This window comes from Plectropomus leopardus, chromosome 1, assembly GCF_026936395.1.
Source record: "Plectropomus leopardus strain MGB_pleo_1.0 chromosome 1, ASM2693639v1, whole genome shotgun sequence".
In the NCBI taxonomy this organism is placed as follows: Eukaryota; Metazoa; Chordata; class Actinopteri; order Perciformes; family Serranidae; genus Plectropomus; species Plectropomus leopardus.
In genome coordinates this window covers 34087890-34113563 of record NC_142176.1, presented here as the reverse complement: position 1 = coordinate 34113563, position 25674 = coordinate 34087890, and the positions used below count along the sequence as shown (strand labels likewise).

Here is a 25674-nt window from a genome sequence, read left to right as displayed (position 1 = left end):
CCTCACTTTTCTTAAAACAGAATCATGGAGTTGATGATTTGGGCTTAGAGTGACATGTCTCAAAAACAACTGGATGGTTTGCCATGATATTTTGTACATACATTCATGTCCTCCCCAGGATATATTGTAATAATTTTGGTGGTCCACTAACTTCTCATCTCTGCAAGCGCTAATCTGACTTCAAATTGTTATTTTGTCCAATGCGTTGGTCTATGACTAAAACTCAAATAAAGACAGTGTAGTTGGTCTGTTTCCACTATAAACCCAGCCCGATGTAAATCACTTCCTCCCATCTATTTTTTCCCTGCAAAATAGATGCACAACTCATGACATTCCTAACAGCTTCAGCTATATTTTGAGTTTAATGCTTATGACCCCAAATGTTAGCATGCTAACAAACTAAATTATGATGGTGAACATGACACAACAAAACATGCTAATCATCTATATTGTCATTATGAGTATGTTAGCTCAAGTACAGCCTCACAGAACTGCTAGTGTGGCTGTAGACTCCTGTTTACACTGAAACTTTGATGGCTAAGTTGATTTATGGGAGGGCGTGTTTATACTCTGTGCCATTGCTGCAGTAAATTAAGATGATATGTAATAAGTGTAATATGTAATGCCCTGTAATCAGGGTTGGAAATCAGCACCCGCTGGCAGGTGAATCTGATGGGGGCAACGACGGAATTGTTCCATGAAAAAGTCAAAGCACTCGTCAGGCACTATATCTAATTAGTGTTGTTATTTACTGGAATATTAGGCTGCTGTCAGGTGTCTCGACTGCATCTTCTCAACTAATCAGAGTAAAATTATTCTTCGTGTTTCACAAACTTTCGCAAACTTTAAGAGTGCATACTGCCACCTTTATACAGCCACTTTCACTGGTGAAAGAAACATTTTATTCCCCACACTGATTGTAACTGTTATGTAAAGTTGAAACCAGGTAACTTTCAGGTAATTCAGGTCATGTGTTGTTCTATCTATAGCGTGTCTTTTGTATTTTATGCATTTCAGTATAGAGCTAAGTGGATTCCCTAATGTAGATAACTGTAGCCCACACAACTGAAGAAAACACAAATGTACTTTTCTTTTCATGCTAATGCTATAGCTGCATTTTAAATGCTTTAACCCACTGACCATAGTGCATTAACCACTGGTGGGTACCACTGTGCTCTGCATTGTGCAGGGGAAGGGAAAGTTGGCAAAGTGCATTGTGTTAAAGCTCTAAGAACACATGGCATCCAGCCAAGGAGCCCCTGTAACCATTCCGAAGACTCGACTCTGTCTCCTTTGTGTCCTCGCTGGAAACACAGAATTGCCTTGAGACGTAAAGTCAAACTAATATTACAATCTTCTTGACATTATGAAACCAATAGCAGCCTCTCTGTGCCCTCTTTAATAATATTTATGTAGTATGTAGAGGAGGGGAACCCACACAGGAATCCTTGTGCTTCATTACAGCCCGATATAAGTCACGCTAAAGTCACTGCATTCTATTTCACCTCCCACCCTGCATTATTTTAGTGGTGAAATAAATAAAAACAATGGCTAATTGGGGGTTAATGTTAATGCACCCAGTGGATTTAAGATGAGATTCCATATAGTTAATTGCAAAAGTGGAGCTCAACATGCAAACTGAAAAAAGAAGGTCAAGTTAGCTGTCTTTTCCACTGAAAATTCCCACTGTGTGTATCGTTTCACTGTGGAGAGAAGTAAGAAGAAAGTAAGAAGGAGTGATGTGGTAAAAAAAAAAAAAAAAACAGGAGGAGGATGTGGTGAGTACTGCCACTTGTACAAGCAGCCATGACTTTTTTAACCAAATAGTACCCCCATCATATTTGGGCAGAGAGGGGAAAAAGATGGAAAGGCAGAAGAGCCGAGGAGGAGGAGCGAGCGGTTTCCCCCACGCTGTCCCCTTCTACTAGCATTCAGTTGGCCGGTCTCTTTCTTAACCAAACAGCCTGGTTGGTCCTAGTCCTCTGAGTCCTTACGCCCCCCCCTCCAGCTCCGGAACCCTCGTGCTCTGCGAGTTTCCTGTTTGTCTGGTTGAAGACCTGGCCGTATTTTACTCCCAGGCGGCACACTGGGAGGGACGCAGGAGAAGGAGGAAGAAAAGCACAAGAGAGAGGGACAGAGGGGAGGTTGGCGGGGGAGAAGGCAAAGGGAGAGACACTGAACACTCCCGAGTTGGGATTGATTTACTTCATTAACCGAGATTACAAGTTTAACTTACAAACCAGAGGTCAAAATTTCTCATTAACAAGGGGACCGTGGAGAACCTCAGGGCTTGGAGACCACTCTTATTACTGACTACACATTTCAATCTGTCTTTGATGTTCCATGTCTGCCTTTCTACCCCCTCTTTCCCCCTCCTATTTTTTGGCAGCGAGGTTGATTTTAATTGTAGCTATAGAACAGAGCATAGTTTGCCTGTAAGCCAGCCTCCACATCTGTAGTGAGTGCAGCTTTAGTGATATTGGGTGCAGTCCATAGCTCCAGGCTAATTTTAATGGTCCCCCCCTCCCCTCCCTCCTTCATTGGAGACTCAGATTGTTTTCCACGTGATTCCTGTTAATTTAGCTGGAGGAAAGGGCATCAGTTTTCCTTGTGCTTTCCCCCCTCTCTCCCCATGCCTCTCACTCTATTGCCTCACTCCTTCTTTCTGATCTACAGCCTCAAAGAAAGAAGGTGAAATGAATTCAAATGGAAAAATAGACTGTGCTCACTATTAAATCGCTTGCCTACCTTTGTCCCTTGCATTGCGCCTGGTCGAGACAGATAGGAGGAAAGGCGGTGTGGCTGTACAAACTGGGGCAATTTAGCTGATATTGTTGCTTTTACGTCAACAAACAAAGCTCTTCCTTTGATGTGATAAATGGCCTGAGTGCCGGGATGATAACTCTGAGCTCATAAATGTGTCAAGGATGTTTCAAAGCTCTGAGCATGTTTAACACTGCAGGACATAGTGCGTCAAGGCACATTTTACATCGCAGAACCTTTAAAGCTAACCTTAGATGTACTGGAGGAGTCGACTATCTGTCTTTCAGAGGCTAACAACACAGAAGCTACGCAGTTTAGTCGAGATGCACCAAAATGGAAAGAGAGAAGATCATAACACACGAAAATCAATGAGGGGAAATGAAACAGGAAAGTGTTGGAATAATGTTAAATGTGTGAAAGGACAGAATAAAGAGGGCGTTATGGAATAATCATTGTGAATAAAGCTCAATTTGACAGACTGTCCTCTATCCCCAATTCAATGAACTAAAAACCATTTTTATCCCGTCTCTGTACAATGTACAAATACTGATGTGCTATAGAGGAGCATAAAACTGAATGTGGTACACAAATATTGTCTAGTCGCAGAAACACGGTTTAGATACTGATAGTTCAGCCTGCAAAATACATCCAAAAATTAAAGAAAAAAGAGTTTATAATATTGATGAGTGTTTCTTGATGTGTGGGGATGGGCATGAATACTGGAATACTCATTTGGGCGTCAGTATTTTTTACACACACATCATATATATATATATATATATATATATATATATATATATATATATATATATATATATATATATATATATATATACATATATACATACATACATACATACATACATACATACATATATATATATATATATATATATATATATATATGTATGTATATATATATATATATATATATAAATTTAATGGTAGAGCTGTATGTATCATGTATTAGCACTTCCTCTCACAGCTGTCACTCTTTTTCTCTCTCTGTTTATAATGGGACTTCTGCTGCAGGAGTGCGAGCTCTGCACCAGGCATAGTTGGTGAGAGTCCATCTGCACACACATACACTTACAAATATGCATATACACATTGACGTGGCTAACCATTAGCATCACAGCTAACGTTATGTAACGGTTATTTATTGGTTTAATGTCAGGGTCGTGCCGTTTTGTTGTTGGTTTGAGTTTGTTGGGACTGTTAAACAGCTAAGTTAGCCGCTGCTACTGTGTTCACTCGTGCTTATTTGGCAAAATTAAACTGTCTGCAAGGCAAGCAGCTCAGGAGACAGTCCTCCAGCACAGCTTAAAACTTATGTAATGTTTAAGGCAGCCACAGAAAGATGGTTTATTTTTCTCAGGTTAACTTCCAATGTATGGTTAGATAGGCTAACTGAAGCATGGGTGTTCATAAAATAAATCTCAGATTGTACTTGTTTCACACTGTTGGCCAGTTCACATTCCTATTCTAATGGGGTTTTTTGTGAGTACTTGAGTTCTCTATAATAATTTAATGCAAGCACTCAAAATGGAAGTTACTTAAAATGCCCAACCCTTGTATTATCTATAGAGGCATAAGTGTTGTTAGTGCCTAAAAAGAAAACATACACAAAGAATTAAAATATCCCTTTTCAACAGCTCAACACTTTTAAATCAGAGTTTATAGTAATAGTATCAACATCATCAAGCTATTGTTTTTAAGGCATTTGAGCTTTCACCACATTGCCATCCTCCTTCATCTGCCCTTTGTCGTTGCACTTCATCCCTCCACCTTTTTCGACGTCGCTCACCCTTGACTTCTGTGCTAAACTTCAAAAGCCTGTGTGTGCTGATTGGAGGGTTCGAGCTGAGGACTATTGAGCTGGAGGGGGGTTTGCGGTGTGTGTGTGCCTGTGCGGCCCCTGCCTGTGCAGTGACCCACCGCTGGGGCCACAGCAGGCCCTCTTCCAGCGAGCCAGCCAGCAGCCCCAGCCATTGGCTTCTTGGAACTAATCCACCCTGCGGAGCCCTGTAAGGCCCCCTTTGTTCCCTCCTGCAGACTAGATCAGGCTGGAGACAGACACTCCAGTCTTGACTGGCTATCAGTTTCACAGCCCATGGCGATCCACATCCAGGCACAGGCCCAAGCCCGGCCAAGCCACCATCAAATTAAAGGTGGGAGAACGGGGGCCGGGGGTTGGGTTGTGGGGGGATGGAGCGAAATTGTGTCACCTGAATTCCGTCACAGTCCGAACATGGTGGAAAGGTGGTCTAATCAGGAAAAGAACAAGTAGGAGGGAGGGAATATTGAAGAGGAGGATTTCAACAGGAGCTCTGCCTCTCGGTGAACAGAGCAGGATCTCAACAAGGCCATTATCTGGCTCCTAATTTGAGCTCTGGCACAGCACTGAAGGGCTGCCTTTGTCTGGGATTAATGCGGAAAGCTCAGGATGCGATGTCAGAGGGAAATAATCAGCATGGGCCCTTCATAACGTTGGCTGCTTGTGCTCCTGGCCAGGGCCCCCCGGCTCATTTCTGTGGAGATGAAATCTATGACAAGCCCCTCAGTGAAGCTAAGAGCAGGCAACAGTCCAGTAACACCCACAGGCCTCCAGGCATCCTGTGACCCCCTTAGAAAAGTCACATTCACTTTGCTCTGGAGAAGGGAAAGAGAACGCCGCAGGCGCTTCCAGCCCATGTGAAATGAAGAAATGTGAGGAGGTGAAAACGAAGTGAAAATAAGTTAAGATTCCTCCTCCGCCCCCTCCGCAATCACTCCAGAGGAGGGGCATGCTGTGACTTCACTTCATTATGCCTCTCTAATTAAACATGAACAGGACATTAAAAAAAAGGGATAAAACAGAAAAAAAAGACAACAACTCCGGCATAATGTATATTCATGTTTATGTTGTGTAACTGCATTTGGGAAAGCAGTTTGAGAAAGCAGCTTTTTTTGAAAGCAGCAGAAGGTCGCAGGCTAATACCCATCAGGGTAAAACATTCTGAAAGAGGTTGGCACTGCACTCAAGGACCAGAAGTAATGCTTTTATTTTGTTATTTATGCTTTTTTACCGGGTGCATTACTATGCTCCTCTGCAGCATATTGCTGCTAAGCGAAGGATGTGAAGATGCAACTCGATAAGCAGGTTATTAAAATGACCAATTGACATTCAAAATTCAGGCTTATTTTAGATTCATCATATTTACAGATGAATATGTGGAATTTAAATGCTTCCCCTGATGCCCCAAGGAAATGTGACTTGGTACAGCAACTGTGCATGACTTCATGTATGACCCTGTTGCGGAGAAATATGATACTTAAGTCACTGCTTTTCCTCAAACAGGAGGCGGACCTTTATAATACCAGTGTTCAGCTTAATTAAGAACAGACCAGGAAAGTCACATGGGAGTATGTCAACATGCTAAATACACAGATATTTTCTACCATCTTTGTCATGTTCACAAACTTAAACTGTAGAATTTTGGGTTACTAGACAGACTCCTAAGCTTGGCCAATGCTTCACAGGTTAACCATTATAAGGAATACAACGGTTCTCAAAACTAAGTGGTGGAAGAGAGACCAACAAACAAGTGTGTCCACAAAACAAACCCGCTCCCTGGTGCCTCCAGAAAGTTATTGGATGACTTTAATCTGATATTCCAGATTTCTTTGTCTTCATCCATTTTTTAGTTGAATAAACATAAGAGCAATAGTTCAGAGGGCTGCAAACTGTGTCGCCAACCCAAAAGTGCACTTCACAGCTCCCTCACCAAACAACCTTAGTTGTGGATACGCATGATCAGCTAGATTCTCGAGGCATAACGACGCTGAACTGAATTCTAACTCAATCTGTGATCTGGCCATTCAACAAAATATAAACACGAATGCCTAATTATGTACAAAACTAACAAAAAAATGATGGCAGGGCAACTATATCATCTCAACTGAGTTGATCATTCATTTCATTTCATTCACTTCGTCACCTGGACAGTAAAAAATATATTTTAAATATATTTCATACTATTTTCTCTATCCTTCTTGCCTTTGTTGCTCTCTAATATTTTCATATTCTATTTGGGTGCTTAAACTGCAGTACATTACTCATTTTCCAAAATGTTATCCATAGCTCTAACCAATATCTTCTTCATTTTCAGTCAACCAATAACCAATTATTCATCTATTTGCCATTGTTGTTGAGTACAGAAATAAAAAAAAAAACCATTGTGTTTGGTGTGGTCATCATTTAGTAAAAATTAGAGCATATATAGCATGTCAAACTGTGTTTTCTGCACGACAAGTGGACAGCCAGCCAAAGAAAAAACTGTGAGAAAGGTCAGGTTCATACTCCCTCAGGGAGTTTTATTTGTATTTTCAATCTCCATTTTTATGTCTTTTTATGTATTCTGACAACTTGACTTTGTTTCAAATATATTACATAACTTGAAAGAATTAAGCAATTAAATTATGTGTTCAACTCTGAAATATTGGGCCTGTTTGGGTTTTTTTACTGCACTATAAAAACTTGAACAGGCGACCAAATATAATTTGGGGTTGATTAAAGGACTTTTTTGTGTGAATTTCATTGAAAAGGCATTTAAATAGAGGCCTAATAGTAAAAAGGAATTCCTACAGATACTTTTATACTATTAGACATGACAGAAGATGATTGCCTGATACACAGGATGTATTGCTATACAGATGCTACAAAAAGTTAATGATTTTTTTGAAAGAAATGTATGGTGTAACATGCAATAACACAATGTCTCTGGGTCTGTCAGATTTTGGTCAAGGTCATTGGATTTCCCCTCCATCAAGATTCCATATCTACTAATGTTCCCTACAGTGTAATGTGAAAATCTTTGGCACTGGTCTGCCATGAGTCTGGGAAATGTATAAATAACAGATTTCGTTAACATGACATCACCCATTGGTTTGTGTACTTCCATTCTGAAGTTTGGCAATTTGGCTTTCACCATCTTGGATTTTTGGAGCCAGAAGTGACCATACTTAGATAAGAGGTTGATATGGCCGTAAAGCTAGCTGCTAGCTTGGTTAGAATGGTTCATTTACAGCCGGTTAATTGTGATAACACTAATGATAATTTTTGCCAGTAAAAACAAGCTTATAACCATGAAAAAAGCATGTATTTACCAGAAAAACTGAACAGGATGTTTTAGTACATGTTTTAGTTACAATTAACTTTCATGAACTGGAAACACACTCAAATAGCAACAGTGGCTGCGCCTTTACTTTGTGCACCTGGGGTTACGACCAACATTGTCGAAATGGTAGCGACTTGTCAACAGATGGCACCCACCTGTTTCTTGAAGCAACCACACCCTTAATAATGCATAACGTTACGACTTAATTACATTTAAACCAGTGAGTTATATAAAAATTAACCCTCCAATACAGTTGGACAGGGAAATTAGCAATTGAAACTCAAAATGTTTTTTGTACCAGGCTGTAAATATGCTTATTTCTGCAGTGAATTTTGGCATTTTAACACTGGGGTTTATGGGGATTGACTCACTTTTAGAGACAGACTCAAGAGGCCATTCGAAGAAGTGCAGTTTTTGGCACTTCCACATTGGCTTTAATTTTCAGCCCCAGGGGCTACAAATTGAGAACAACTTAACAAAAAGCAGGCGGTCTGTACATTGGGCAGCCAACAAATTTTTCCTAATCTCTAACCACAATACCATAGCCTACTATAGATTATTAAATAATTGTCCTACAACAATGTCTGTTACTGCACTCTCATGTTAATAATGTCAGGAACTATGTCTGACCACCAAAAATCTTGAACTACAGACGCATGATGAGTTCAGAGCATTCTGTGAAATGTAACTGATGTATAGCCTAAAGACTCTAAACAACAGCACAGTAATTAGATCCAGAAAAATACCCTGCATTAAAAACAAAAACTTCTTTTTTAAGTGTCTAGCTTAAGAAGAGTAACAACCTTCAATATTGCAGCAGCTGGAATTGGAAACCGCTGCTTTACCTGCAGTGATGGATTTCTATTTCCTATTCACTGTCTTGCAGAAAGATATTCAGTGACTCTTTTTTTTTTTTTTTTTTGCATATCTAGCAACCCTCCATGTTTGAACTCACTACAGTCAGGGATGACAGGGCCATGAAAATTACCATTGAAAGCTGTCTACACAAAAAAATACACTTTAAGAAAAAAAAGGATTCTTTGTAGAAAGCCCAGTGATGATAGGGCAAATATGTCATCATCATGAAGAAAAAATAGTCAGAAAAAATACTGCAAAAGTTACTATTATTGGTGAAAACTGTGTTAAGGGCAGATATCAAGGCAACACTAGCAACTGGATATGGACAAACAAATAACAATATAGACATTAAGTGAGTCTAGAACTTACCTCGGTCCCTGATGGGGTGGCCCCTGGTGAATCCACTTTGCGTTTTTTGCGGGGTCCGATGGCGGCTAGTGCTGTAAGGTTGGCATCTCGCTGCCTCATCTGAGCCAGTTCCTGTTGTTGCATCTGGTGAAGACAACACAAGTATTAGAAAATAACTTACTACATGTGCATCCATTTGAGGTGGAAAGTACATCACGTGCAAGGTATCAGTATGCACCAGTGACCCCAATGCCAACTTAACAAATTCAATGTCTCTAAACACAAAGTGAATTTTAATATCTGCAGCATTTGATTCATGTGCAAATCTATAATATGTCCTGCATGTGCTGTCTTTGAAGATTACAATGCCTCAGTCAGCATTAAATGAATAAATAACAAACACTTGCACCAGAAATAACTATCTGTGATACAGAACTGCCCAAAGCTTTGTAGCACTGACCTCCAAAACACTACTTTCTTGCTCTGATTTTGTTAACCACCTAAAGGTGCACCATGACAACCTAAAAAAAAATTAGAAATCAGATTTTAGGAGTATTTGCAACCAAAATTGTGACATTTAGAGCACTGTTAGACTTGGTGAGGGTGAGTGAGCAATAAGACATGAGTAGGATCAAATGTAGAAGTTATAATGTACCATTGCACAAGGGAAAAGATATCCCTCTTCTTTCTTTTATCAGTCCATGTATTTTATAAGCTCTCCTGAGCCAAACAAAATGGAAGCTTGTTGTCAGCCATTAACAGGGCTTCTGTCAAAGATCAAGTTTGTTTGTGTGTGTGTGTGTGTGTGTGTGTGTGTGTGTGCGTGCGCAGTCACATGGTACCATTGTGATTTTTGCAGTTTGTGATATATAAGGGGGAGGTTGTGGGGAGGCACTGCCCAAGGTAATGTCATGTCTAGCCACAGGGCTGAGGGGGAACCCAGCGTTGCTGGGAGCTGCCCTTTCTATTGGGTGGATGTGTGAGGGCCTCGGGCCATGGCACAGAGGGTGTCAGCACTCCCTCTAACATGCAAACACAGTACATACACACACACACACACACACACACACACACACACACACACACACACACACACACACACACACACACACACGTGCCTATCAATCTTGGCCACAGCACAGGGAATGCCTACCCACCAGCTTGCCTGCGTGCCTGCCCGCTGGGGGGAGAGAGGCCTGGGTTGAAGCGAACAGGGACAATCAATGTGCTCTTTCATGTCTTTCATGTTCTTTTATGTTATCTCTCAGCATGTGTGCGCAGGGCACTGGTGTTTGTGTGAGGCACGTATGTTGTCTGATCGGGGGAAAATTTCATGTTACTTTCAGATGGCGCTCTGTAAAAGGTTGCTTTGGTGTATAAAGTCTGATCTAAAATGTGCATGCAGTTGCCTCTGATTTTTCCCTAAAACCCCCCTGGCAAGGCATGGCCTTTAGGGTGTTGCCACTTCACATTTAGCACAGCGGAACTGTTGAAAGATTCAAACACGCTGACAACACAAAGTAGGGGAAATAATAGTAGTAGTACCAAGCAGCCGAATATTTAAACCGCATTTATAGGACCTTTTTTTAATGGATGGTGGTAAAAATATATACACTGTAAATTTAAACAAATACTAATTAGTGGCAATGGTACGGACAAGTCCATGAAGTGATATGAGGCAATCTTGAGTCAGAAATCAGGCTCTTAACACTATGTAAATGGAGACAGAGGCTATAACGGAGCCAGAAACTGCATATCGTGGCTAGAAGTGGGAGGAGATGATTATTCCCCCTGTCCACATGGCAAATGTAGCATTAATGTTATCAATGCTAACCCTATTAAGCTTTGCCACAAACAACACACAAATCTCTCCAGGCCTGACCTTAAAGAATCCCGCTGCACAGTGAGTGGGGAGAGAGCGATAGACAGAGGGAGAGAGAGAGAGAGAGAGCGTGAGGGAGAGAGAGGTCCGCTATCTCACTGATGGCACCAGGATGCCGGCATCTCTGCCTGGCAGTTGGCACCAGGCATGGGCTCCCAGCGCCCACAGCAACTGCCTGCATTTTCAGATTTATGACTGTATGATAAATGAAGACTTCATTTCACCATCTGCAACCCTCCAGTCTGCGTTTCCCGTCAGTAAAACGGCCGCCATGACACTAGGAGACTGATTTCTGATTTCAATCTGGTGCCACTACGCCGAGTCTACCTTCCTATAATGACTGCCAACTGACACAAGCCAGATTTGGGCCACGCTTTGATGGATTTGTTTTCTTTTAGGAGCTGTTCCGACTGCCATTTAATTCAAACATTTACATACAAGTATGTTCCTTCCAGCACACACAGGTGGACACATGCTATGAAGCAGTTGCAGCTATGAAGGAATGTGAGTACATGTTGTCTTCAACACTGTTTAGACTGCTGTCATCAACTGTCCTGAACTGTGCAGGAGTTTCTGAGATTAAGTCATGGGGTGTTGGTACTTTTCTCCAATCATTATTCAAACTGTGTATGATTTTTTGGTGTAAAGCAACTCTTCTCCGTGGAATGCCATCAATATGTTACCAAGTTTCAATGTGCCACCAATCCCCCTCTCAACAAATGCCATTAACAGGATCTATTATGCTTTTCCTTATATTCTGTTATTTATCATGTTACAATGTTGGATGTTCATGTTAAACGTGGCCAAAGCTTTAAATAATCAGGCACACATATGCAAGTCATGTATAATTTCTTAGTTTCAGACTGCTTTGAATATTCTCTACCCTGGCTTTTTTTTGCAACTTTGGCTACAAGATTACATCAGATTGGATTGATTTCTTTATAGGTCATTTGATACAGGAGAGCTACTGCAAATAGCCTACACTAGGGAAACATATAATCTTGGTTGCAGATGTTGTTCATTTCTCCTTGATTCTGGATCATATTCCTGCTGGAACACGTCTAGTTGTGTTTAGAAGCTTTTATTTATGATTGTTAAGGGAAGAAAGTCTCACTATACACAGTCATTACTGTCTGCAAGTACGCTACTACATGTAGCTACATGCTAACATCAGGGAAACACGTAATCTTGGTTGCCAGTGTTGTTCATTTTCCCCTGATTATGAATCAGATTCCTGCTGGAAGATGCCCAGATGTGTGAGAAGCTTTTATTGGTGATTTTGTAACAGAAGAAAGTGCTGAATTACATAGTCATTACTGCCTTCAAGTAATATCTCCTCAGTGACAATGCAGAGACACCGAAATGCAAGACCCGGAAACGTTGACCAAATACATTAAGTGGGCTTTTTCAGGGGGGAGGAGTTAAAGATGTGCTAAATGGAGCATCAGACAGAGGGTGAATACAGGTGTTCCAGCACAGACAGTATGTATCTTTAAATGAACTTGTAGTGCATCAAAATAAATATATTGAGCTACAAGTACAATAATATCTCTCTACCTTCTAGATTAACATGTTGGCAATGTTAAACCACTGGTACAATCACCGCCAAAAACTGCAAAGGTCACTACAGAGATTCATCCCAGACTGGAAGAATAACCAGCTGGCAGGGTGCATACATTTGCCAGGTCCGATCAATGGCACCACATTAATATCTGCTGTTCCAAAGTCACTTAAATACCAGTGCTTCCAGTCTGCCTGTGTGCCCTTTTAAAGCAGGTAACTGGAACTTGTAAAGTCAAATTATTAGCAAAGGTCAGGAGATGTAGAACATTTTCCAGATGCCCAACAAAATCAATCTCCAGCTTTGTTAGAAAGATGTTTCAGTCCTGATGCAAAAAAGTCAGGTGATGAAGTTGTAGTCGGTGTGGGGAAATTGAAAATATGTACATTTCTGGGGAAACACTTCTCGCTGTTGTACAAAGCTGTCTTCCAGATGATGAGTGCCCTGCTAAGTGTGTATCAGTTATCACTATGATGGTGCAATGTGCAAGTGCAAACACTGAAGCTCTAAATCGGATATTAATCAGATTAGGGTCTGTTTTCATCAAGGCTCTCAGAGTGACTCCTAATCTGCGCTGAAAATTTGATTACAGCTAAAAATACTCTGTTGGATTAACACACACTCTGAATGAAGTAGAAGCTCTTCTTTGAGCATAAATGGCATCACCCAATGTTTAATGCCAGTGAAGAAAATAATACAAATTTACCCACAAACAACCTCAAATATACAATATCTTTTTCTTTTCTGGCTTTGAATCAGAATTAAATGTGCTTGATATGCTTGAAAACACCCGACCGTGGATATCAAAGTACATGTATTCATCAGACTAATTTTGTCATGGAGTTAAGTCCTTGAAGATTCTTCAAAAATCATATTTAAGTAAGACTGAAACCTCTAGTTTGAGAGCAGTGGATGTTAATATTTATCAGTGAAGAAGATGGCGGCTTTGCAAGTTTAACACACAGCTGCTTAATCAGTACAGTTGGTGATACCAAATTAAATGGTGGTGCTAAGAAAACCAAAAGTTAAATAATGTTATACAACATAAGCAATATTTTTATTACTACATCGACTACCAGTCCCTTGAGAACGTTGTGACATCGCAAGCGCAGCCATTGACAAAGATTCAACCAATCCCCATGAATTCTATGTAATCTTACAATGTCGTCAAATCACCGCAACCTTTTTGTAAATTTGACCAATCATCATAGTTTCCCATGAGTTTCTCTAATTACAGCTGTTCCCCATGTAACGTCAGCAAACTAACTTCCTTGTGAATTAAACAAGCATGGTTAGTGGAAATGTTAGTGTGGTGTAATCACAAACTCAGAATAGTGTAGTTTTATTTTTACTGGAACGAGTTGCCTTTGATTTTTAATGAATTATTTAAAAAATGAAACTTTTTCAAAAAAAAATTTTCCCTCAATTTCATGCAAAAATGGGGGGAAAAACAGCAAAACAATGATGTTGTTATTAACATTATAACAAACATATCTGCATGAATTGGGCCAAATGTCAGCAACTGAAAATGGTCAATCCATTAGGCTACCTAACTACTGTTTTTTCAGTTATCTGTATCATATCTTGTATTTTTACAAGTCTAACTTTAAGCTTTGTAACCTAACTAAGAAATTACTGGGCTGTTCTTAACAACAACAAAAAGAGAAGTATGTCCCCTCATGATGCAAAAATGTCCAAAAGACGGCAAGGACCTTAGAGCAGTCTCTTGCGCTTGGAAAGAAAAGGAGGATGAGCTGCAGGAGCCATGATGGCCGACCTGCCGTTCTCCATCTCTGCTGTTTTTAACAAAGGCTTTTCACTACATCCTCCCTCCCTTCCATCCTCCCGCCTCCTGGCCTGAGGGGGTGCTTGCGGCCCCCCAGACGCTTACAGACAGATGTCCTTGGTAGAGCAGAACACGCTCTGCTTGACGTCACAAGCAGCTACGGGGCTGTGAAGGAAGCTACAGGGCTCTTTGCCCTGCAAAGACCACAGAATAAAAGCCAGACCACGGGTTTTGAGTTGGTCTGTCTCTACCCCCTCTCCCCAAAGAGAGATCTAGTCCAAGAGCACACAGCAGGGAGCTGCTAAGTATATAGACGTAACATATGCCACTTTTTCTTAATGCATTGCTAAAATGCATACATTTTAAACAAGGCTTCAGCTTCCATTAAATGTCTTGGCTCTGTCCTTTGCACTGCTATAGGTTGATCTATGGCATTAATGGAAAGTGTATATGGAGTACACTGACAAGAAAAAAGCTGCATCTAAACTGATAACTAAAAACATTTCATATGATTTTAGTACGTGGTAGAAAACCTGGGTATGATTAATGTGCTTCTCAACTCAGTTCAATTCATATTGTATATAAAGTACTAGAAAGTCCAAGTGATGTGCAGAAGATGGTCACCTGACCGCCGAGAACCACTGCACTAAACCTTGCACTTTCTGCATTTTAACTAATGTGCTGATACATAATACTAAGATAGTCTGTGAATGCACAGCATTAAATGCTGTGAACAACAAGTTTTCATCTTTCATCAACACAAATAATAATGGTATTCAGCGTCAGCAGTGACAAAAGACAGACTTGGAGAATGAGACAAATGTGCTATTCAAAACAGTTCCAATATTGGCATCCAAACACCTCCTCATACACGTACGTCAGCATCAATATCAAGTGGCGGTCAAAACTGTTTTTGTTATCTTTGAGTCCAACCAGAGCCTTTGTGGCATGTTGTCTCCCTGCATTTACAGTCACCTCTCTGGCAAATAAATGCAAATTCCACTCAAAATGATGGGAGATTTTATACCCAGCACCTTCTAATATCAAAAACACAAGGTATACATTTACGCCTGCATGCAAACTCGTCACATGGGCAGATTTAAAAAAAAAATGTATGTCACTCAGGACCTGCAGCATGCTATGCAGACAGAATCAGAAATATTTTCATGATTTCAACCATTGTTTTATTAATATATATTTTAAAAAAAAAACATAGTAACTCTGTAAAAGTGTTTGATATGTTACTAGTATTTTGCCATGCTAGTGGCATAGCTTTAGGAATGCTAATATCAGTCTGCTCAGTCCACCACTTTGGTCCAGACTGAAATATCTCAACACCTGTTTGATTGATTACCATTTAATTTACTTCTTAGTTCTTACTTATCAGCTAGAGCCATCATTAGGCCAAACTTTCAATTTGTCCAATACCCATCATCCTCAGCTGTATTTTGTGTTTGGTGCCAATTCTAACTTCAGCATACTAACACACTAAATTAAGATGGTGAACATAGCAAACATCACCTGGTAAGCATCACCACTGTCACTGTGAGCATACGGTATTCGCATGTTGATGTCAGACGTATTTGTTTTCACATTGATTGTTCTTTATTCAATATTTGCTGACACAGAAATTAACACAAAATACAAAAACAAAAGAATTTGTGCATTGGTTAATAACGAAGTATTAACCAATTAACCAATTTAAGTTGTTAGTTTATGTGCATACATAAATTCAGATCAAATCTATGCGTACATATATTTCATTAACAAGAGCTAGAGGAATTTTTCAGATAAGAGGGAGAATTTTTTTTCCTGACCTCAATACCAATGTCAAATGCCAGTTTTCGAAACACGCCTTCTTGTGTGCGATTTCCCCACGATTTCACATGAGAGTGTGTGGACATTTCATGTATGTGTTTTATGCATGTCTGTAACGCATGGATCTCATTCACCTGACACCCACATGGCCGACATTACGTGAACATCTGGGAGCTGCATCTTGAGGCCTTTCTTCATGTGAAGTGCCTGGCAGTTAGTTTGCTGCGGGGAGAAAGGCCATTTGCTGCAACCAATCCGGTTTCACTCCTCCATCTGCACTCAGACACTACAAAGAGACGAGTTTAGCCCTGACCTGCTAATGTAGGCAATTCTTTGTGTTAAAACTGGAAAGAGTCATGTATAACTCCTTCAGCAGAAGTCAATAATGACACGTGGCAGTGTTCCTCATTATAAAATACTGAATAGTTCATTAATGTAGGAGAACATACAGTATGTGTAATGTGTGCATGATGTTAAGTGCTGTGAGCTGTCATGTCTAATTGCCCTTACAGATATTGAATACATATACTATATATATATGCAATAAATACTGTAGAGTCACATGCAGAGATTCAGTGCAGTAGTTGTTTTAAAGCCACATGTACCAGTATGTACTGACACCTATCATAATAACCTTTACTATATTTTTTTAAACACAGCACTTCAAACTGTTTGCACAAAAGTGTTGATACCGGTCTTCTGGAATAACAGATAATAAATCAGTCAACATCAAAAAAAGAGGGGGAAAAAATCTGTTTCATTGTCTTTTTCAAAACACATAAATCTCCTTAGATATTCCAGTAAATCTGTTTGTGATTATATTAATTTACCTATGTAGATTAATTCAAAATACATGCATGAGCTAATAGTCTTGGCTCAGAGTGTTCCATTTCCTCTGAAGCTGAGTATGTCAGAAGTGTTTCCAGGGCCAAGGACCAATTATTCAGAGCCCTCAGCCGTCCCCGGAGCTAAGGTCATTATGTGAGTGTCACTATCATGACCCTTCGGGTCTTCTTCATCTGCAACTTATTTGCAGGAATTAAACCATGAAGAGGGAGACTGTGTGAAATACATGGATAAATTGAATGTGTCTAAAAGACTCCATGCCTTTCCGTTGGAGTGGATATTAAATTTTATAAATAATAACATTTAAGCTACACATTTTGCAAAGGAAAAGTGTTTAATAAAGAAGCCAGAAATCAGTGTTAAGCAGATTCTGACGGCCTTACACCAGAGTGTCGGGGGGAGAGTGGTGATCATTAAAAATACTGCTTATCTAAGGGAAAATTTCCTACTTTAAATGTTCTCTCGCTTTGTCTCATTCTATGCTGGCGTGCTTCGTCTAGCAGTCTTCTCTCTCCCTGTCTCTCTTTTTTTTTTTTAACATTTAGATTCGCCGCTCGTCACCTTCTATTGATCACGCCTAATTTGCATCCAGGAAAAGATGAGAACTCAGATATTCACACTCCTAGAGAGGACGATCTCAATGATTTATTCATTTCCAAATCAAAAAAAAAAAGGAGTGAAAGGTAGATGAGAAGGGGAATCTTCATAGGCAGCAGGCGACTAGCAGGCTCTGAGGCTGGGCTCCTCTTCCCCACACCGCCCCCAGGCACATGGTGTGCAAGTCCTCCTAATTAACAAGGTGAATCATGCTGCCGCTCTCTAATTAGCCAACATGACAATCTAATGGAAACATGCAGGCCGAGCTGGCACACTTAGCATCACCTCACAAAGACCCCCGCTACTGTCCTTCCCATGTGGATTCCACAAAAATGACACCTCCGATTTTAAATGGAAAAGAAGAGAAAAGGTGGAGCAGAGCGGTTCAGGAAAGTGTGTTTTTGGGAGAGGTCAGAAGGGAGAAGTTAGCTAGTGAGGGTGAGGTGTTTTTTTCTCAGTTCCCATCCTCCTTGTGCGGTGTTTGTTGCCTAATTGAAACGTGTCCTGCCTCCTGCCTCCCTCTCACTTATATCCCAGGCACAGGAGGCTGGCACCTCGCCACCAGCGTAGCTCAGCATGCCCAATTCCCCTGTCGCTTGAGTCCCAAGGAGTGCTCTGGCGCACAAAGAGAAAAGTGAACCTACAGGCTTGTACAGCGAGGAGACGAGTCGCTATCTCCCTCTGAGGCAAAAAAAAAAAAAATCTCCTTTTTTTGTTGTTTTCCTTCTCATTACAGCACTTTGTAATATTCGAAAACACACAGGAACACCAAAGGTACTTTTAAAGCCCGCTTCTATTTTTTTCTTGTTACATGACTTGAGGTGAAGAAGAAAACTGAAGTTGAGACTACCGGCAACAAAGCAACAAATAAAAATAGGGTTACAGTGTACTATTTAGTAGCCCGCACATCTTGAGAACCTACAAAATAGACTTTTCTTATTTTATAATTACATTTTCCACATCAACTCTGTGTGATCTACCTAGTTGAAATTTAGTCAGATAAAAGGGCACCTGTGAAAGGAATGCACAACCTAGTTTGTGAAAAAGAAACAGGTTAAAAAACGCATGATCTTTTCACTTGAGCAGAACATGAGCTTAATGTTCTTCTACTCCAAGCTGACCATGAATGCTGCTGCTCTGTTCCTATTAAGGTATCGTGTATCTGTGGGGCTAGAAGACAAGAATATAACAACTATGAATTGGGACGCACAAAACAGCAGGAATTCTCTTTGAAAGTCTGCACAGACGGGCAGAGAACATGGAGGAGGGTAAGCAGGCTTTTGCCCCGGGGCCTGCCCAATGGGGGAGAGCGCCTCTTTGAGCAGAGCAGTTTGTGGAGGGCCAGAGGATGAGAGCCTGTGAACTCGCAGATATAACTGGCCTAATAAAAAAAAAAACTGAGGGGCTGCTACATTGTCCTCTGATACACAAGAGCCTCTCCTCTCTGGAGAAGTGCGAGGCTCTGGCTGACGGGGCTTTCAGTGTGGGTGGATTCCAGTCTCGCTGTGACCTGGTCACTTGTGGAGGATGCCAGGTCAATCAAGAAACAAGCATGTGCGCATTAAGGCCCGGTGCATACCAGCTGAGCAAAAGGGTTATGATTTAAATGAGATGCACGACAAAAACAATTCTTTGTTACGTGAGCTACGAGGATAAATATGCTACAGTTTGACCACGGTTGCGCATATGTCACATGAGTCTAACTCGATTCATAGATTCTAACATATATGTTGGTACGGAGAGGAGGGATGCATAACTGCAGGCTTTTAATTGGAGTCATGCAAGGTTCAAAGTTGAGCTAGGGCGGAATTAATTTGGTAGATGGTTCAAGACATTTCGAGCAGTGCTGCGGCGTCAAGATGGGCAAAATAAATCTTGCAAAGCCTGGAGAAGAAACATAGTTGAGGAAAATTATTCCAACAAAAACGTTCCTGTCCTACTGGACAGCTCTCAGTTTCCCCTCCAAATGTTTTTCTGCAAGGGCATGGTAATTTGGAAAAGCAGCAATAGTTAATGATGGTTGAGCTCCTAACCAACTCATGTTAACTACTGTATACGGTGGAAATATTAGTGTTCTGAAGGGACCCTAACAGGAGCTTTCGGACAGATTTTGGCCAGCCGTAGTAGCCAATTTGTCTTCCCCCTCTTCCCTCTTCTCTCTTCTCTCTTCGCCTGTCCTTGCTCCACTCCTCTTCTCCAGTTCACTCGTTTCCTGTGTCCAGTTGTGCCTGCAGACGCGGTTGCGATGATGAATCTGTGGCTGCAGTGTGTCTGTGTGTCTGACATCGTGATGTATCTCTACTAGCCTTAACTCCCTCTCTATCTCTCTGCCCCCCCCCAAGTCTCCTTTTCTCTCCATCTCTTTGTCTCTGTCTCTCCACCTCTCTTATTCTCTCACTCTCAGTGATTAGGCACTGCCTGGCCTCCTGCCTCAGTGATGGAACAGACAGAACACACAGACCTACCAACACCACCACCACAAACAACAACAAACAGGAACTGAGCTCCACGATTTGCCCATTGATTTTCACTGGGGGCATTTTTGAAATAGCCCATCTGACCTTTCGGCCAAATGGTAGTGAATGGGAGGAAACCAGGGCGCTAGACTGCTCTGCCTTTCTCTCACGCGAAAACCTCTGCCAGCGTCTCTCTGACCAGGCTGGTCTGCTGGTGACGATGTTGAGGGTTAAGTTGCTGGTGCAAATACAGAAACACAAATGGAGGCATAGCGACATATAAATACACAAGTCACAAAATACTAAAGCCCTGCTAGTGACACCTAGAGCCTAAAATATTCATTACCTCTCAATAGAAAATCATTGGACTCAAAAAGGAAACATGTTTTTTAATTCTAAATAAAGTTTGTTCTGTGACCAGTTCTAGAAGCTGGACTATGGGATCAAAGGTTTTTGTCAACCTGGGAGCACAAATCTTCTCTATCAACTTCATGGAAACTTAATTTGCCTGTGATATTGTGAGTTACGTGTCCAGAGATTTGGCCTGAGGGTTGCACAAACAGAAAGCTCATGGATTGCCCACAACATCAACGTTTCATCTGCTCAGGAGCATGAATGTGCCCACTGAATATCACAGCAATCTGCCACTTCCATTCTGAGATTTCTTGTTAACAAGTGAACATTGTGGCCTGACAGTTGAACAAAAGGAAAGATGACAATTGCACGAAGTTTTTCCCTCTGGAGAACATGAACAACACATTCACAGTGATCTGGCCAATAGTGGTCAAGAAAGGTGGTGGGTATACTTACTCGGGGTTCCACCAAACAAACAAATTATTTTTGAGTTTTAGTTTGATTTTTTTTAGATTAACCTGCCCTTATTATAGGATTGAGTACCAGTACCAAAATAAACCAGTGCCAAGTAGTATTGAAACTCCAGTCAAACAATACCTGCAATGGATCCTGCTGTAAACCCAGATTTAGAAATAACTGACTAACTGTAATGTTTCGCTTGACGGCATTCACTGTAAGCGTTCCTCTATTTGATACAATATGTGATTGTTCCACTACTGTAGCAGATAAAACCCATACAGTCTGTGGTGTAATGAAAAAAAGCACGGCGCATTTGATAGAGTTGGCAGTTCAACATGCTGAGATGCCACCAAAGCGTCTGAAAGTTTGGCTATAACACACACCTTTGACATCTATTTGTAGTTTAAGCAGCTGACTGCTCCCATTCAAATGATGGGTATCAACTAAGTAGAAAAAAGGTATCAAACAAAACAATCTATTGGTATCAATAACGCTGTACAGTTATTGGTAATGTACACTTTTGAACAATACCCAGACCTCCCTTATTGTCACCATATTAATGTTTACGTACTGTGAAAAAGGCAAAAACTAATTATTCTGTTAAGCTGTCAAATATGTGATTTTGGGCGATGTAAATGAAACTGACTTGACTTGACTCAATATTAAACTTGAGTGTGACGACTCATGCCATTCATTTGATGGTCATGGATTAATACCTGGTCTTCGGGGTACACTCACACCTGCAACAATAGTGTCACACACTGCACATGCCTTTGTAAAAACATAGCATGTGCCAGTTCAGTTTACACGCTAACACTTGGTTCAAATACATAAGACGCTGTAATTCCATCTCTCCAAAATGATGATTGTTTGGTGGTAGTGGTTGTTTTGTGTGTGTGTGTGTGTGTGTGTGTGTGTTTGTGGGAGAGGGGCTTAAAGAGACAACAGCTCCTCTGCCCATCGTCGCTTGGAAGAGTAGCTCGGGCTCATTATCCTGATGAAATTTGCACAGATGTGTGAGCTGCTGACAGACTCTGCAGTGACACAAACAGCCAGCTCAGGTGATGAAAACCAAAGAGGCACGGGGGGCTGAGAAACGACGGCCATTAGGCAAAAAAGAAAGAGGTGAGGGAGGATGGAAGAGGGGTGGTGTGTGTGTGTGTGTGTGTGTGTGTGTGTGTGTGTGTGTGTGTGTGTGTGTGTGTGTGTGTGAGTTGGTGGGGTGGGGGGGCAGCTGGGGGGGTTCGGAGCCTTCCCCATCTCTATCTAGCGGGAGAAAGCATTACATAAAGTAACAATTTCCAAACCACCTTCTTAAAATTCCAGATGAAAATGAAAATGTGCATACGTGCACGCCGCGTCTCCTCACGAGGCGCTAATCTGGCCGTATCCAGATGACGAGCGGACTGCCACTTAACAGGGAGGAGATCCACTTTGATCACATGGCCCCTGGGGCAAACCTATCGCACTGCCTATTACGCTGCTTCATTTGCATATGTGGGGCTTATGGGTAGGCTGAGATGTAGTGTGAATGTTTTAAACTGCAGCAGGGCTCTCTGTTGCTAGAAAGAAATGTCCGGGAGAGATGAAGAGAAAAGACAGAGCTCTGCCAGTAGCCAGAGGTAAGAGAAGTCCACTTGTCACTTGAAGGTCACAAGTTCAACACAACATAAGAAAAAATCCTAATCCTAAAATTTAAACACTTCAAACAACAATACTAAGATGCCCTTGAGCAGGGCATTTATGGCTACCCCTAAATGCAAATGGCTGAGTGGCCAACATTAAAAGACAGCGATTGCACTGCGGAGCTGTCAGGTGGAAAATTGTACAACTGTGTAAGCATAGTGAGAAAAGTGCATACGTGCTCAGTAAACTTTGGATGAATAAAAGGCTTTTTGAAAAGAGCGACTTAGAAGAAACCACGTCTGCTCCCTCAATTTTACATCAACAACAACAACAACAACAGGTGAGTGGTGCTCGTTTTATCCTGCCTGCTCAGTCTACTCTACGGAAGCTCAAGACAATCCTCTTGATCCTTGTTAGCACACCAAGGACTGAAAGCACCCAGTGAAGTTGTTCTGGAGTAAACAAAGTCAAAAACAAATGCAAACTTCTGCTGTGACAGAACTATTGCGTCTGCGTAAACAACATTAACCAACCACTAAAAGAAGAGTGGTCTACTTTCTGAGGGTCCACTGGGAATTTCACCATATACAAATCCTGCACTTAAAATAAAAAGGATATAACGGTGTACTGCCAACAAAAGTGTACTACATCAGTAAAACATTTCTCAATTTGCAACCCTACGTGTTGTGCCGGGGCCGATTACTTCAAGAAGGAAATAACTCTTTTTATTCCTTTGTAGCAGTAAAAGTTAATGTAGAGCATGATTTGGTATAAACCCTCATTCACTACCCACTTACTTTTCTTTTCATGCTCTTACTGATGCAATTTGACTGTTTTCCAAGGAGGTATGAAAGCAAAATTTGTCCTTTTAAAATAAATAATAATAAATAATCATAAAATCTAATGTAGATTGAGAGTTGGATGTTATAGTTTTGTTTTGCAACAAAAATGTAATTAATAAATATTAACAAAAAAGGTTGGAGATGAGAGAATGCTGAACAAACCTACAAATGCTATTACAGTTATCACTGTATGTCTTTTCCCTGATAGCCCTCTGACCAAAGAAGGCAGGGCTCAATGAGCAGCAGTTAGTCAAAATTCAAAGTGGTACAAGATGAAGTGGATGAAATAGACGAAGAAAAGAAAAAGAAGGGGGGGGGGAGTGGAGGGTGTCATTGGTGCGCAGAAAATCATTTTCCACACATGGGCATCAATCGGCGCGAATAATTCCTCAAACTTTTTTAAGTCCGACTTTAAATGGCATTACATATGTAGTGAGGCATGAAAAATTAATACGCCAGAGTCGGGGAAATGTCAAGGGTAATGATCTCCGCAGCAGCTTACCTCCTTAGCTTTCTGTTTCAGTCGAGCTTGCTCTGGGTCCTCTTGCCTGGAGCGACTCTGTGGAGTAAAGGGGGGGGGGAGAAACACAGGTTAACAGCTGGTTTAGGAGGCTGCACCCCCCTCGCTACTCATCTGTTGCTGCTGCAGCAAAAATAGTGCAAAATGGGAACAGGATACAGAGGTGTCAAGGACATCGTATTTGAATTCAGAGAAGTGCAATGGAGCGCCCCCCGGGGGGTGGTGGCCTTTAAACCCGCTCCAAATCCAGCCCTAAATAAGCCGCTGGAGGGGGATTCTAATCAAAAGAGGTTATTAAAAATTCTGCAGGAGCCAGCACACACACACACACACACACACACACACACACACACACACACACACACACACACACACACACAGGGCAAAGGATGTTGGTGAGTATCAGTGGCAGTGGTTGTGTGTGTGTGTCACTGTGAGCCAGTGTGGCTATCCGTTGCCGTGTGTGCGTGTGTATATGTGTATATGTGTGTGTGCGTGTCCCTGGCGTAACAACACAGCACTTCTATTTTAATCAGCAGCCAAGATCTGGGTGAATGTACTTGTCCCTGGGAATCCTTCACCACATAGCCAAACGTACATGTACGGCTGACCACTGCAGGCAATACGAGCAGATTATGGTTCTACACACTAACTGAGTGCTGTTGCTGCTACACTGGATATAATCTGTGTAGTTTTATTTTTGCAGGATTAACCGAAATTAGGTCATATCCATGAAAACCCATTTACAATTTTGTGCAAACATATCTTTCTCTTATTGTCCAGTATGTCTTTTAGATAGTCCTATATGTGGTTTAATACCTTTCTTTTATTCATGGACACATATCAAAAGGTATACTGCATAAGCAAATGTCATGGATAAAACAATAAAAATGCTCCTTGAATTTGAGCTGAGCAATAAAGCTTAAAATAATATTGTGACATTTTTAGGCTATATCGTGATACACCATATATATCTCGATTTTGTGAACATTTCTCGAAATTACTGTGGACTGCTAAAATACAAAACTTTTAAATAAACTACAGTTGCAATAAAGGTAAATAAAGTAGAAACAGTCATATGATAAAGTTAAATAAAGTCATGTTTTAATAAAGTTACAAATAATACTTTAATTATAATACTGTTACAATAAAGATAAATAAAGTACAGTTACAATAGAGTTAAACAAAATACTGTTATAATTAAGTTGAAAATTAGCAACTGTCATATAATTATCCTGTTTTATATACTGTTACAGTGAGATAACCGCACATCCAACTATCTCAGATGCAGGTGCTTTAGAAAGTATCACTTGAGTCTTAAAAAAAAAAAGGATCTGCATGTTGCTCTTGCTCAGCTCACAATTTATTGACTACACTTGAAATATGAACAAATATATATTAAATATGCTTGACTTTCGTCAAGCATATTTAACAATAATATTTAAATAGTCCAAAGGGACCAAGATGTTAATATAATCCATGAATTATGATGCTGAGCAAGAGCAGTGTACTGTTATGATAAAGTTCAATAAAGTATTGTTATAATAAAGTTAAATAAAGTCATGATATAATATTGTTAAATAGAGTATTGTTATAATAAATTTAAATAAAGTACTGTCATTATACAGTTTAACGATGTACTGTTATAGTAAAGTTAAATTTAGTATTGTTATCATTAAATGAAATCAAAGTTTAATTTTGAAGCACCATGCTCTTCTCAGGCCAAAAGCGTTGATGTTTTTGCCCTGAACTGAAAGCTTCAGTCCAACAGTTAGATGTAAGCAGTTACCAGAAAGTTA

At 40.7% G+C, this 25674-nt stretch overlaps 1 protein-coding gene across 3 annotated transcripts in view; it reads right to left on the bottom strand.

Annotated features, from left to right (window-relative positions):
• Positions 1 to 25674, bottom strand: part of LOC121940967 (transcription initiation factor TFIID subunit 4) — a 103848-nt gene that overhangs the window by 20677 nt on the left and 57497 nt on the right. For all 3 annotated transcript variants that reach the window (XM_088080529.1, XM_042483653.2, XM_088080537.1), the window contains 2 exons: positions 23858 to 23914; positions 9150 to 9272 (listed from right to left, as the gene is read on the bottom strand). In XM_088080529.1, coding sequence (XP_087936655.1) covers positions 9150 to 9272; positions 23858 to 23914 — 180 coding nt within the window. The remainder of the gene's footprint in view (positions 1 to 9149; positions 9273 to 23857; positions 23915 to 25674) is intronic.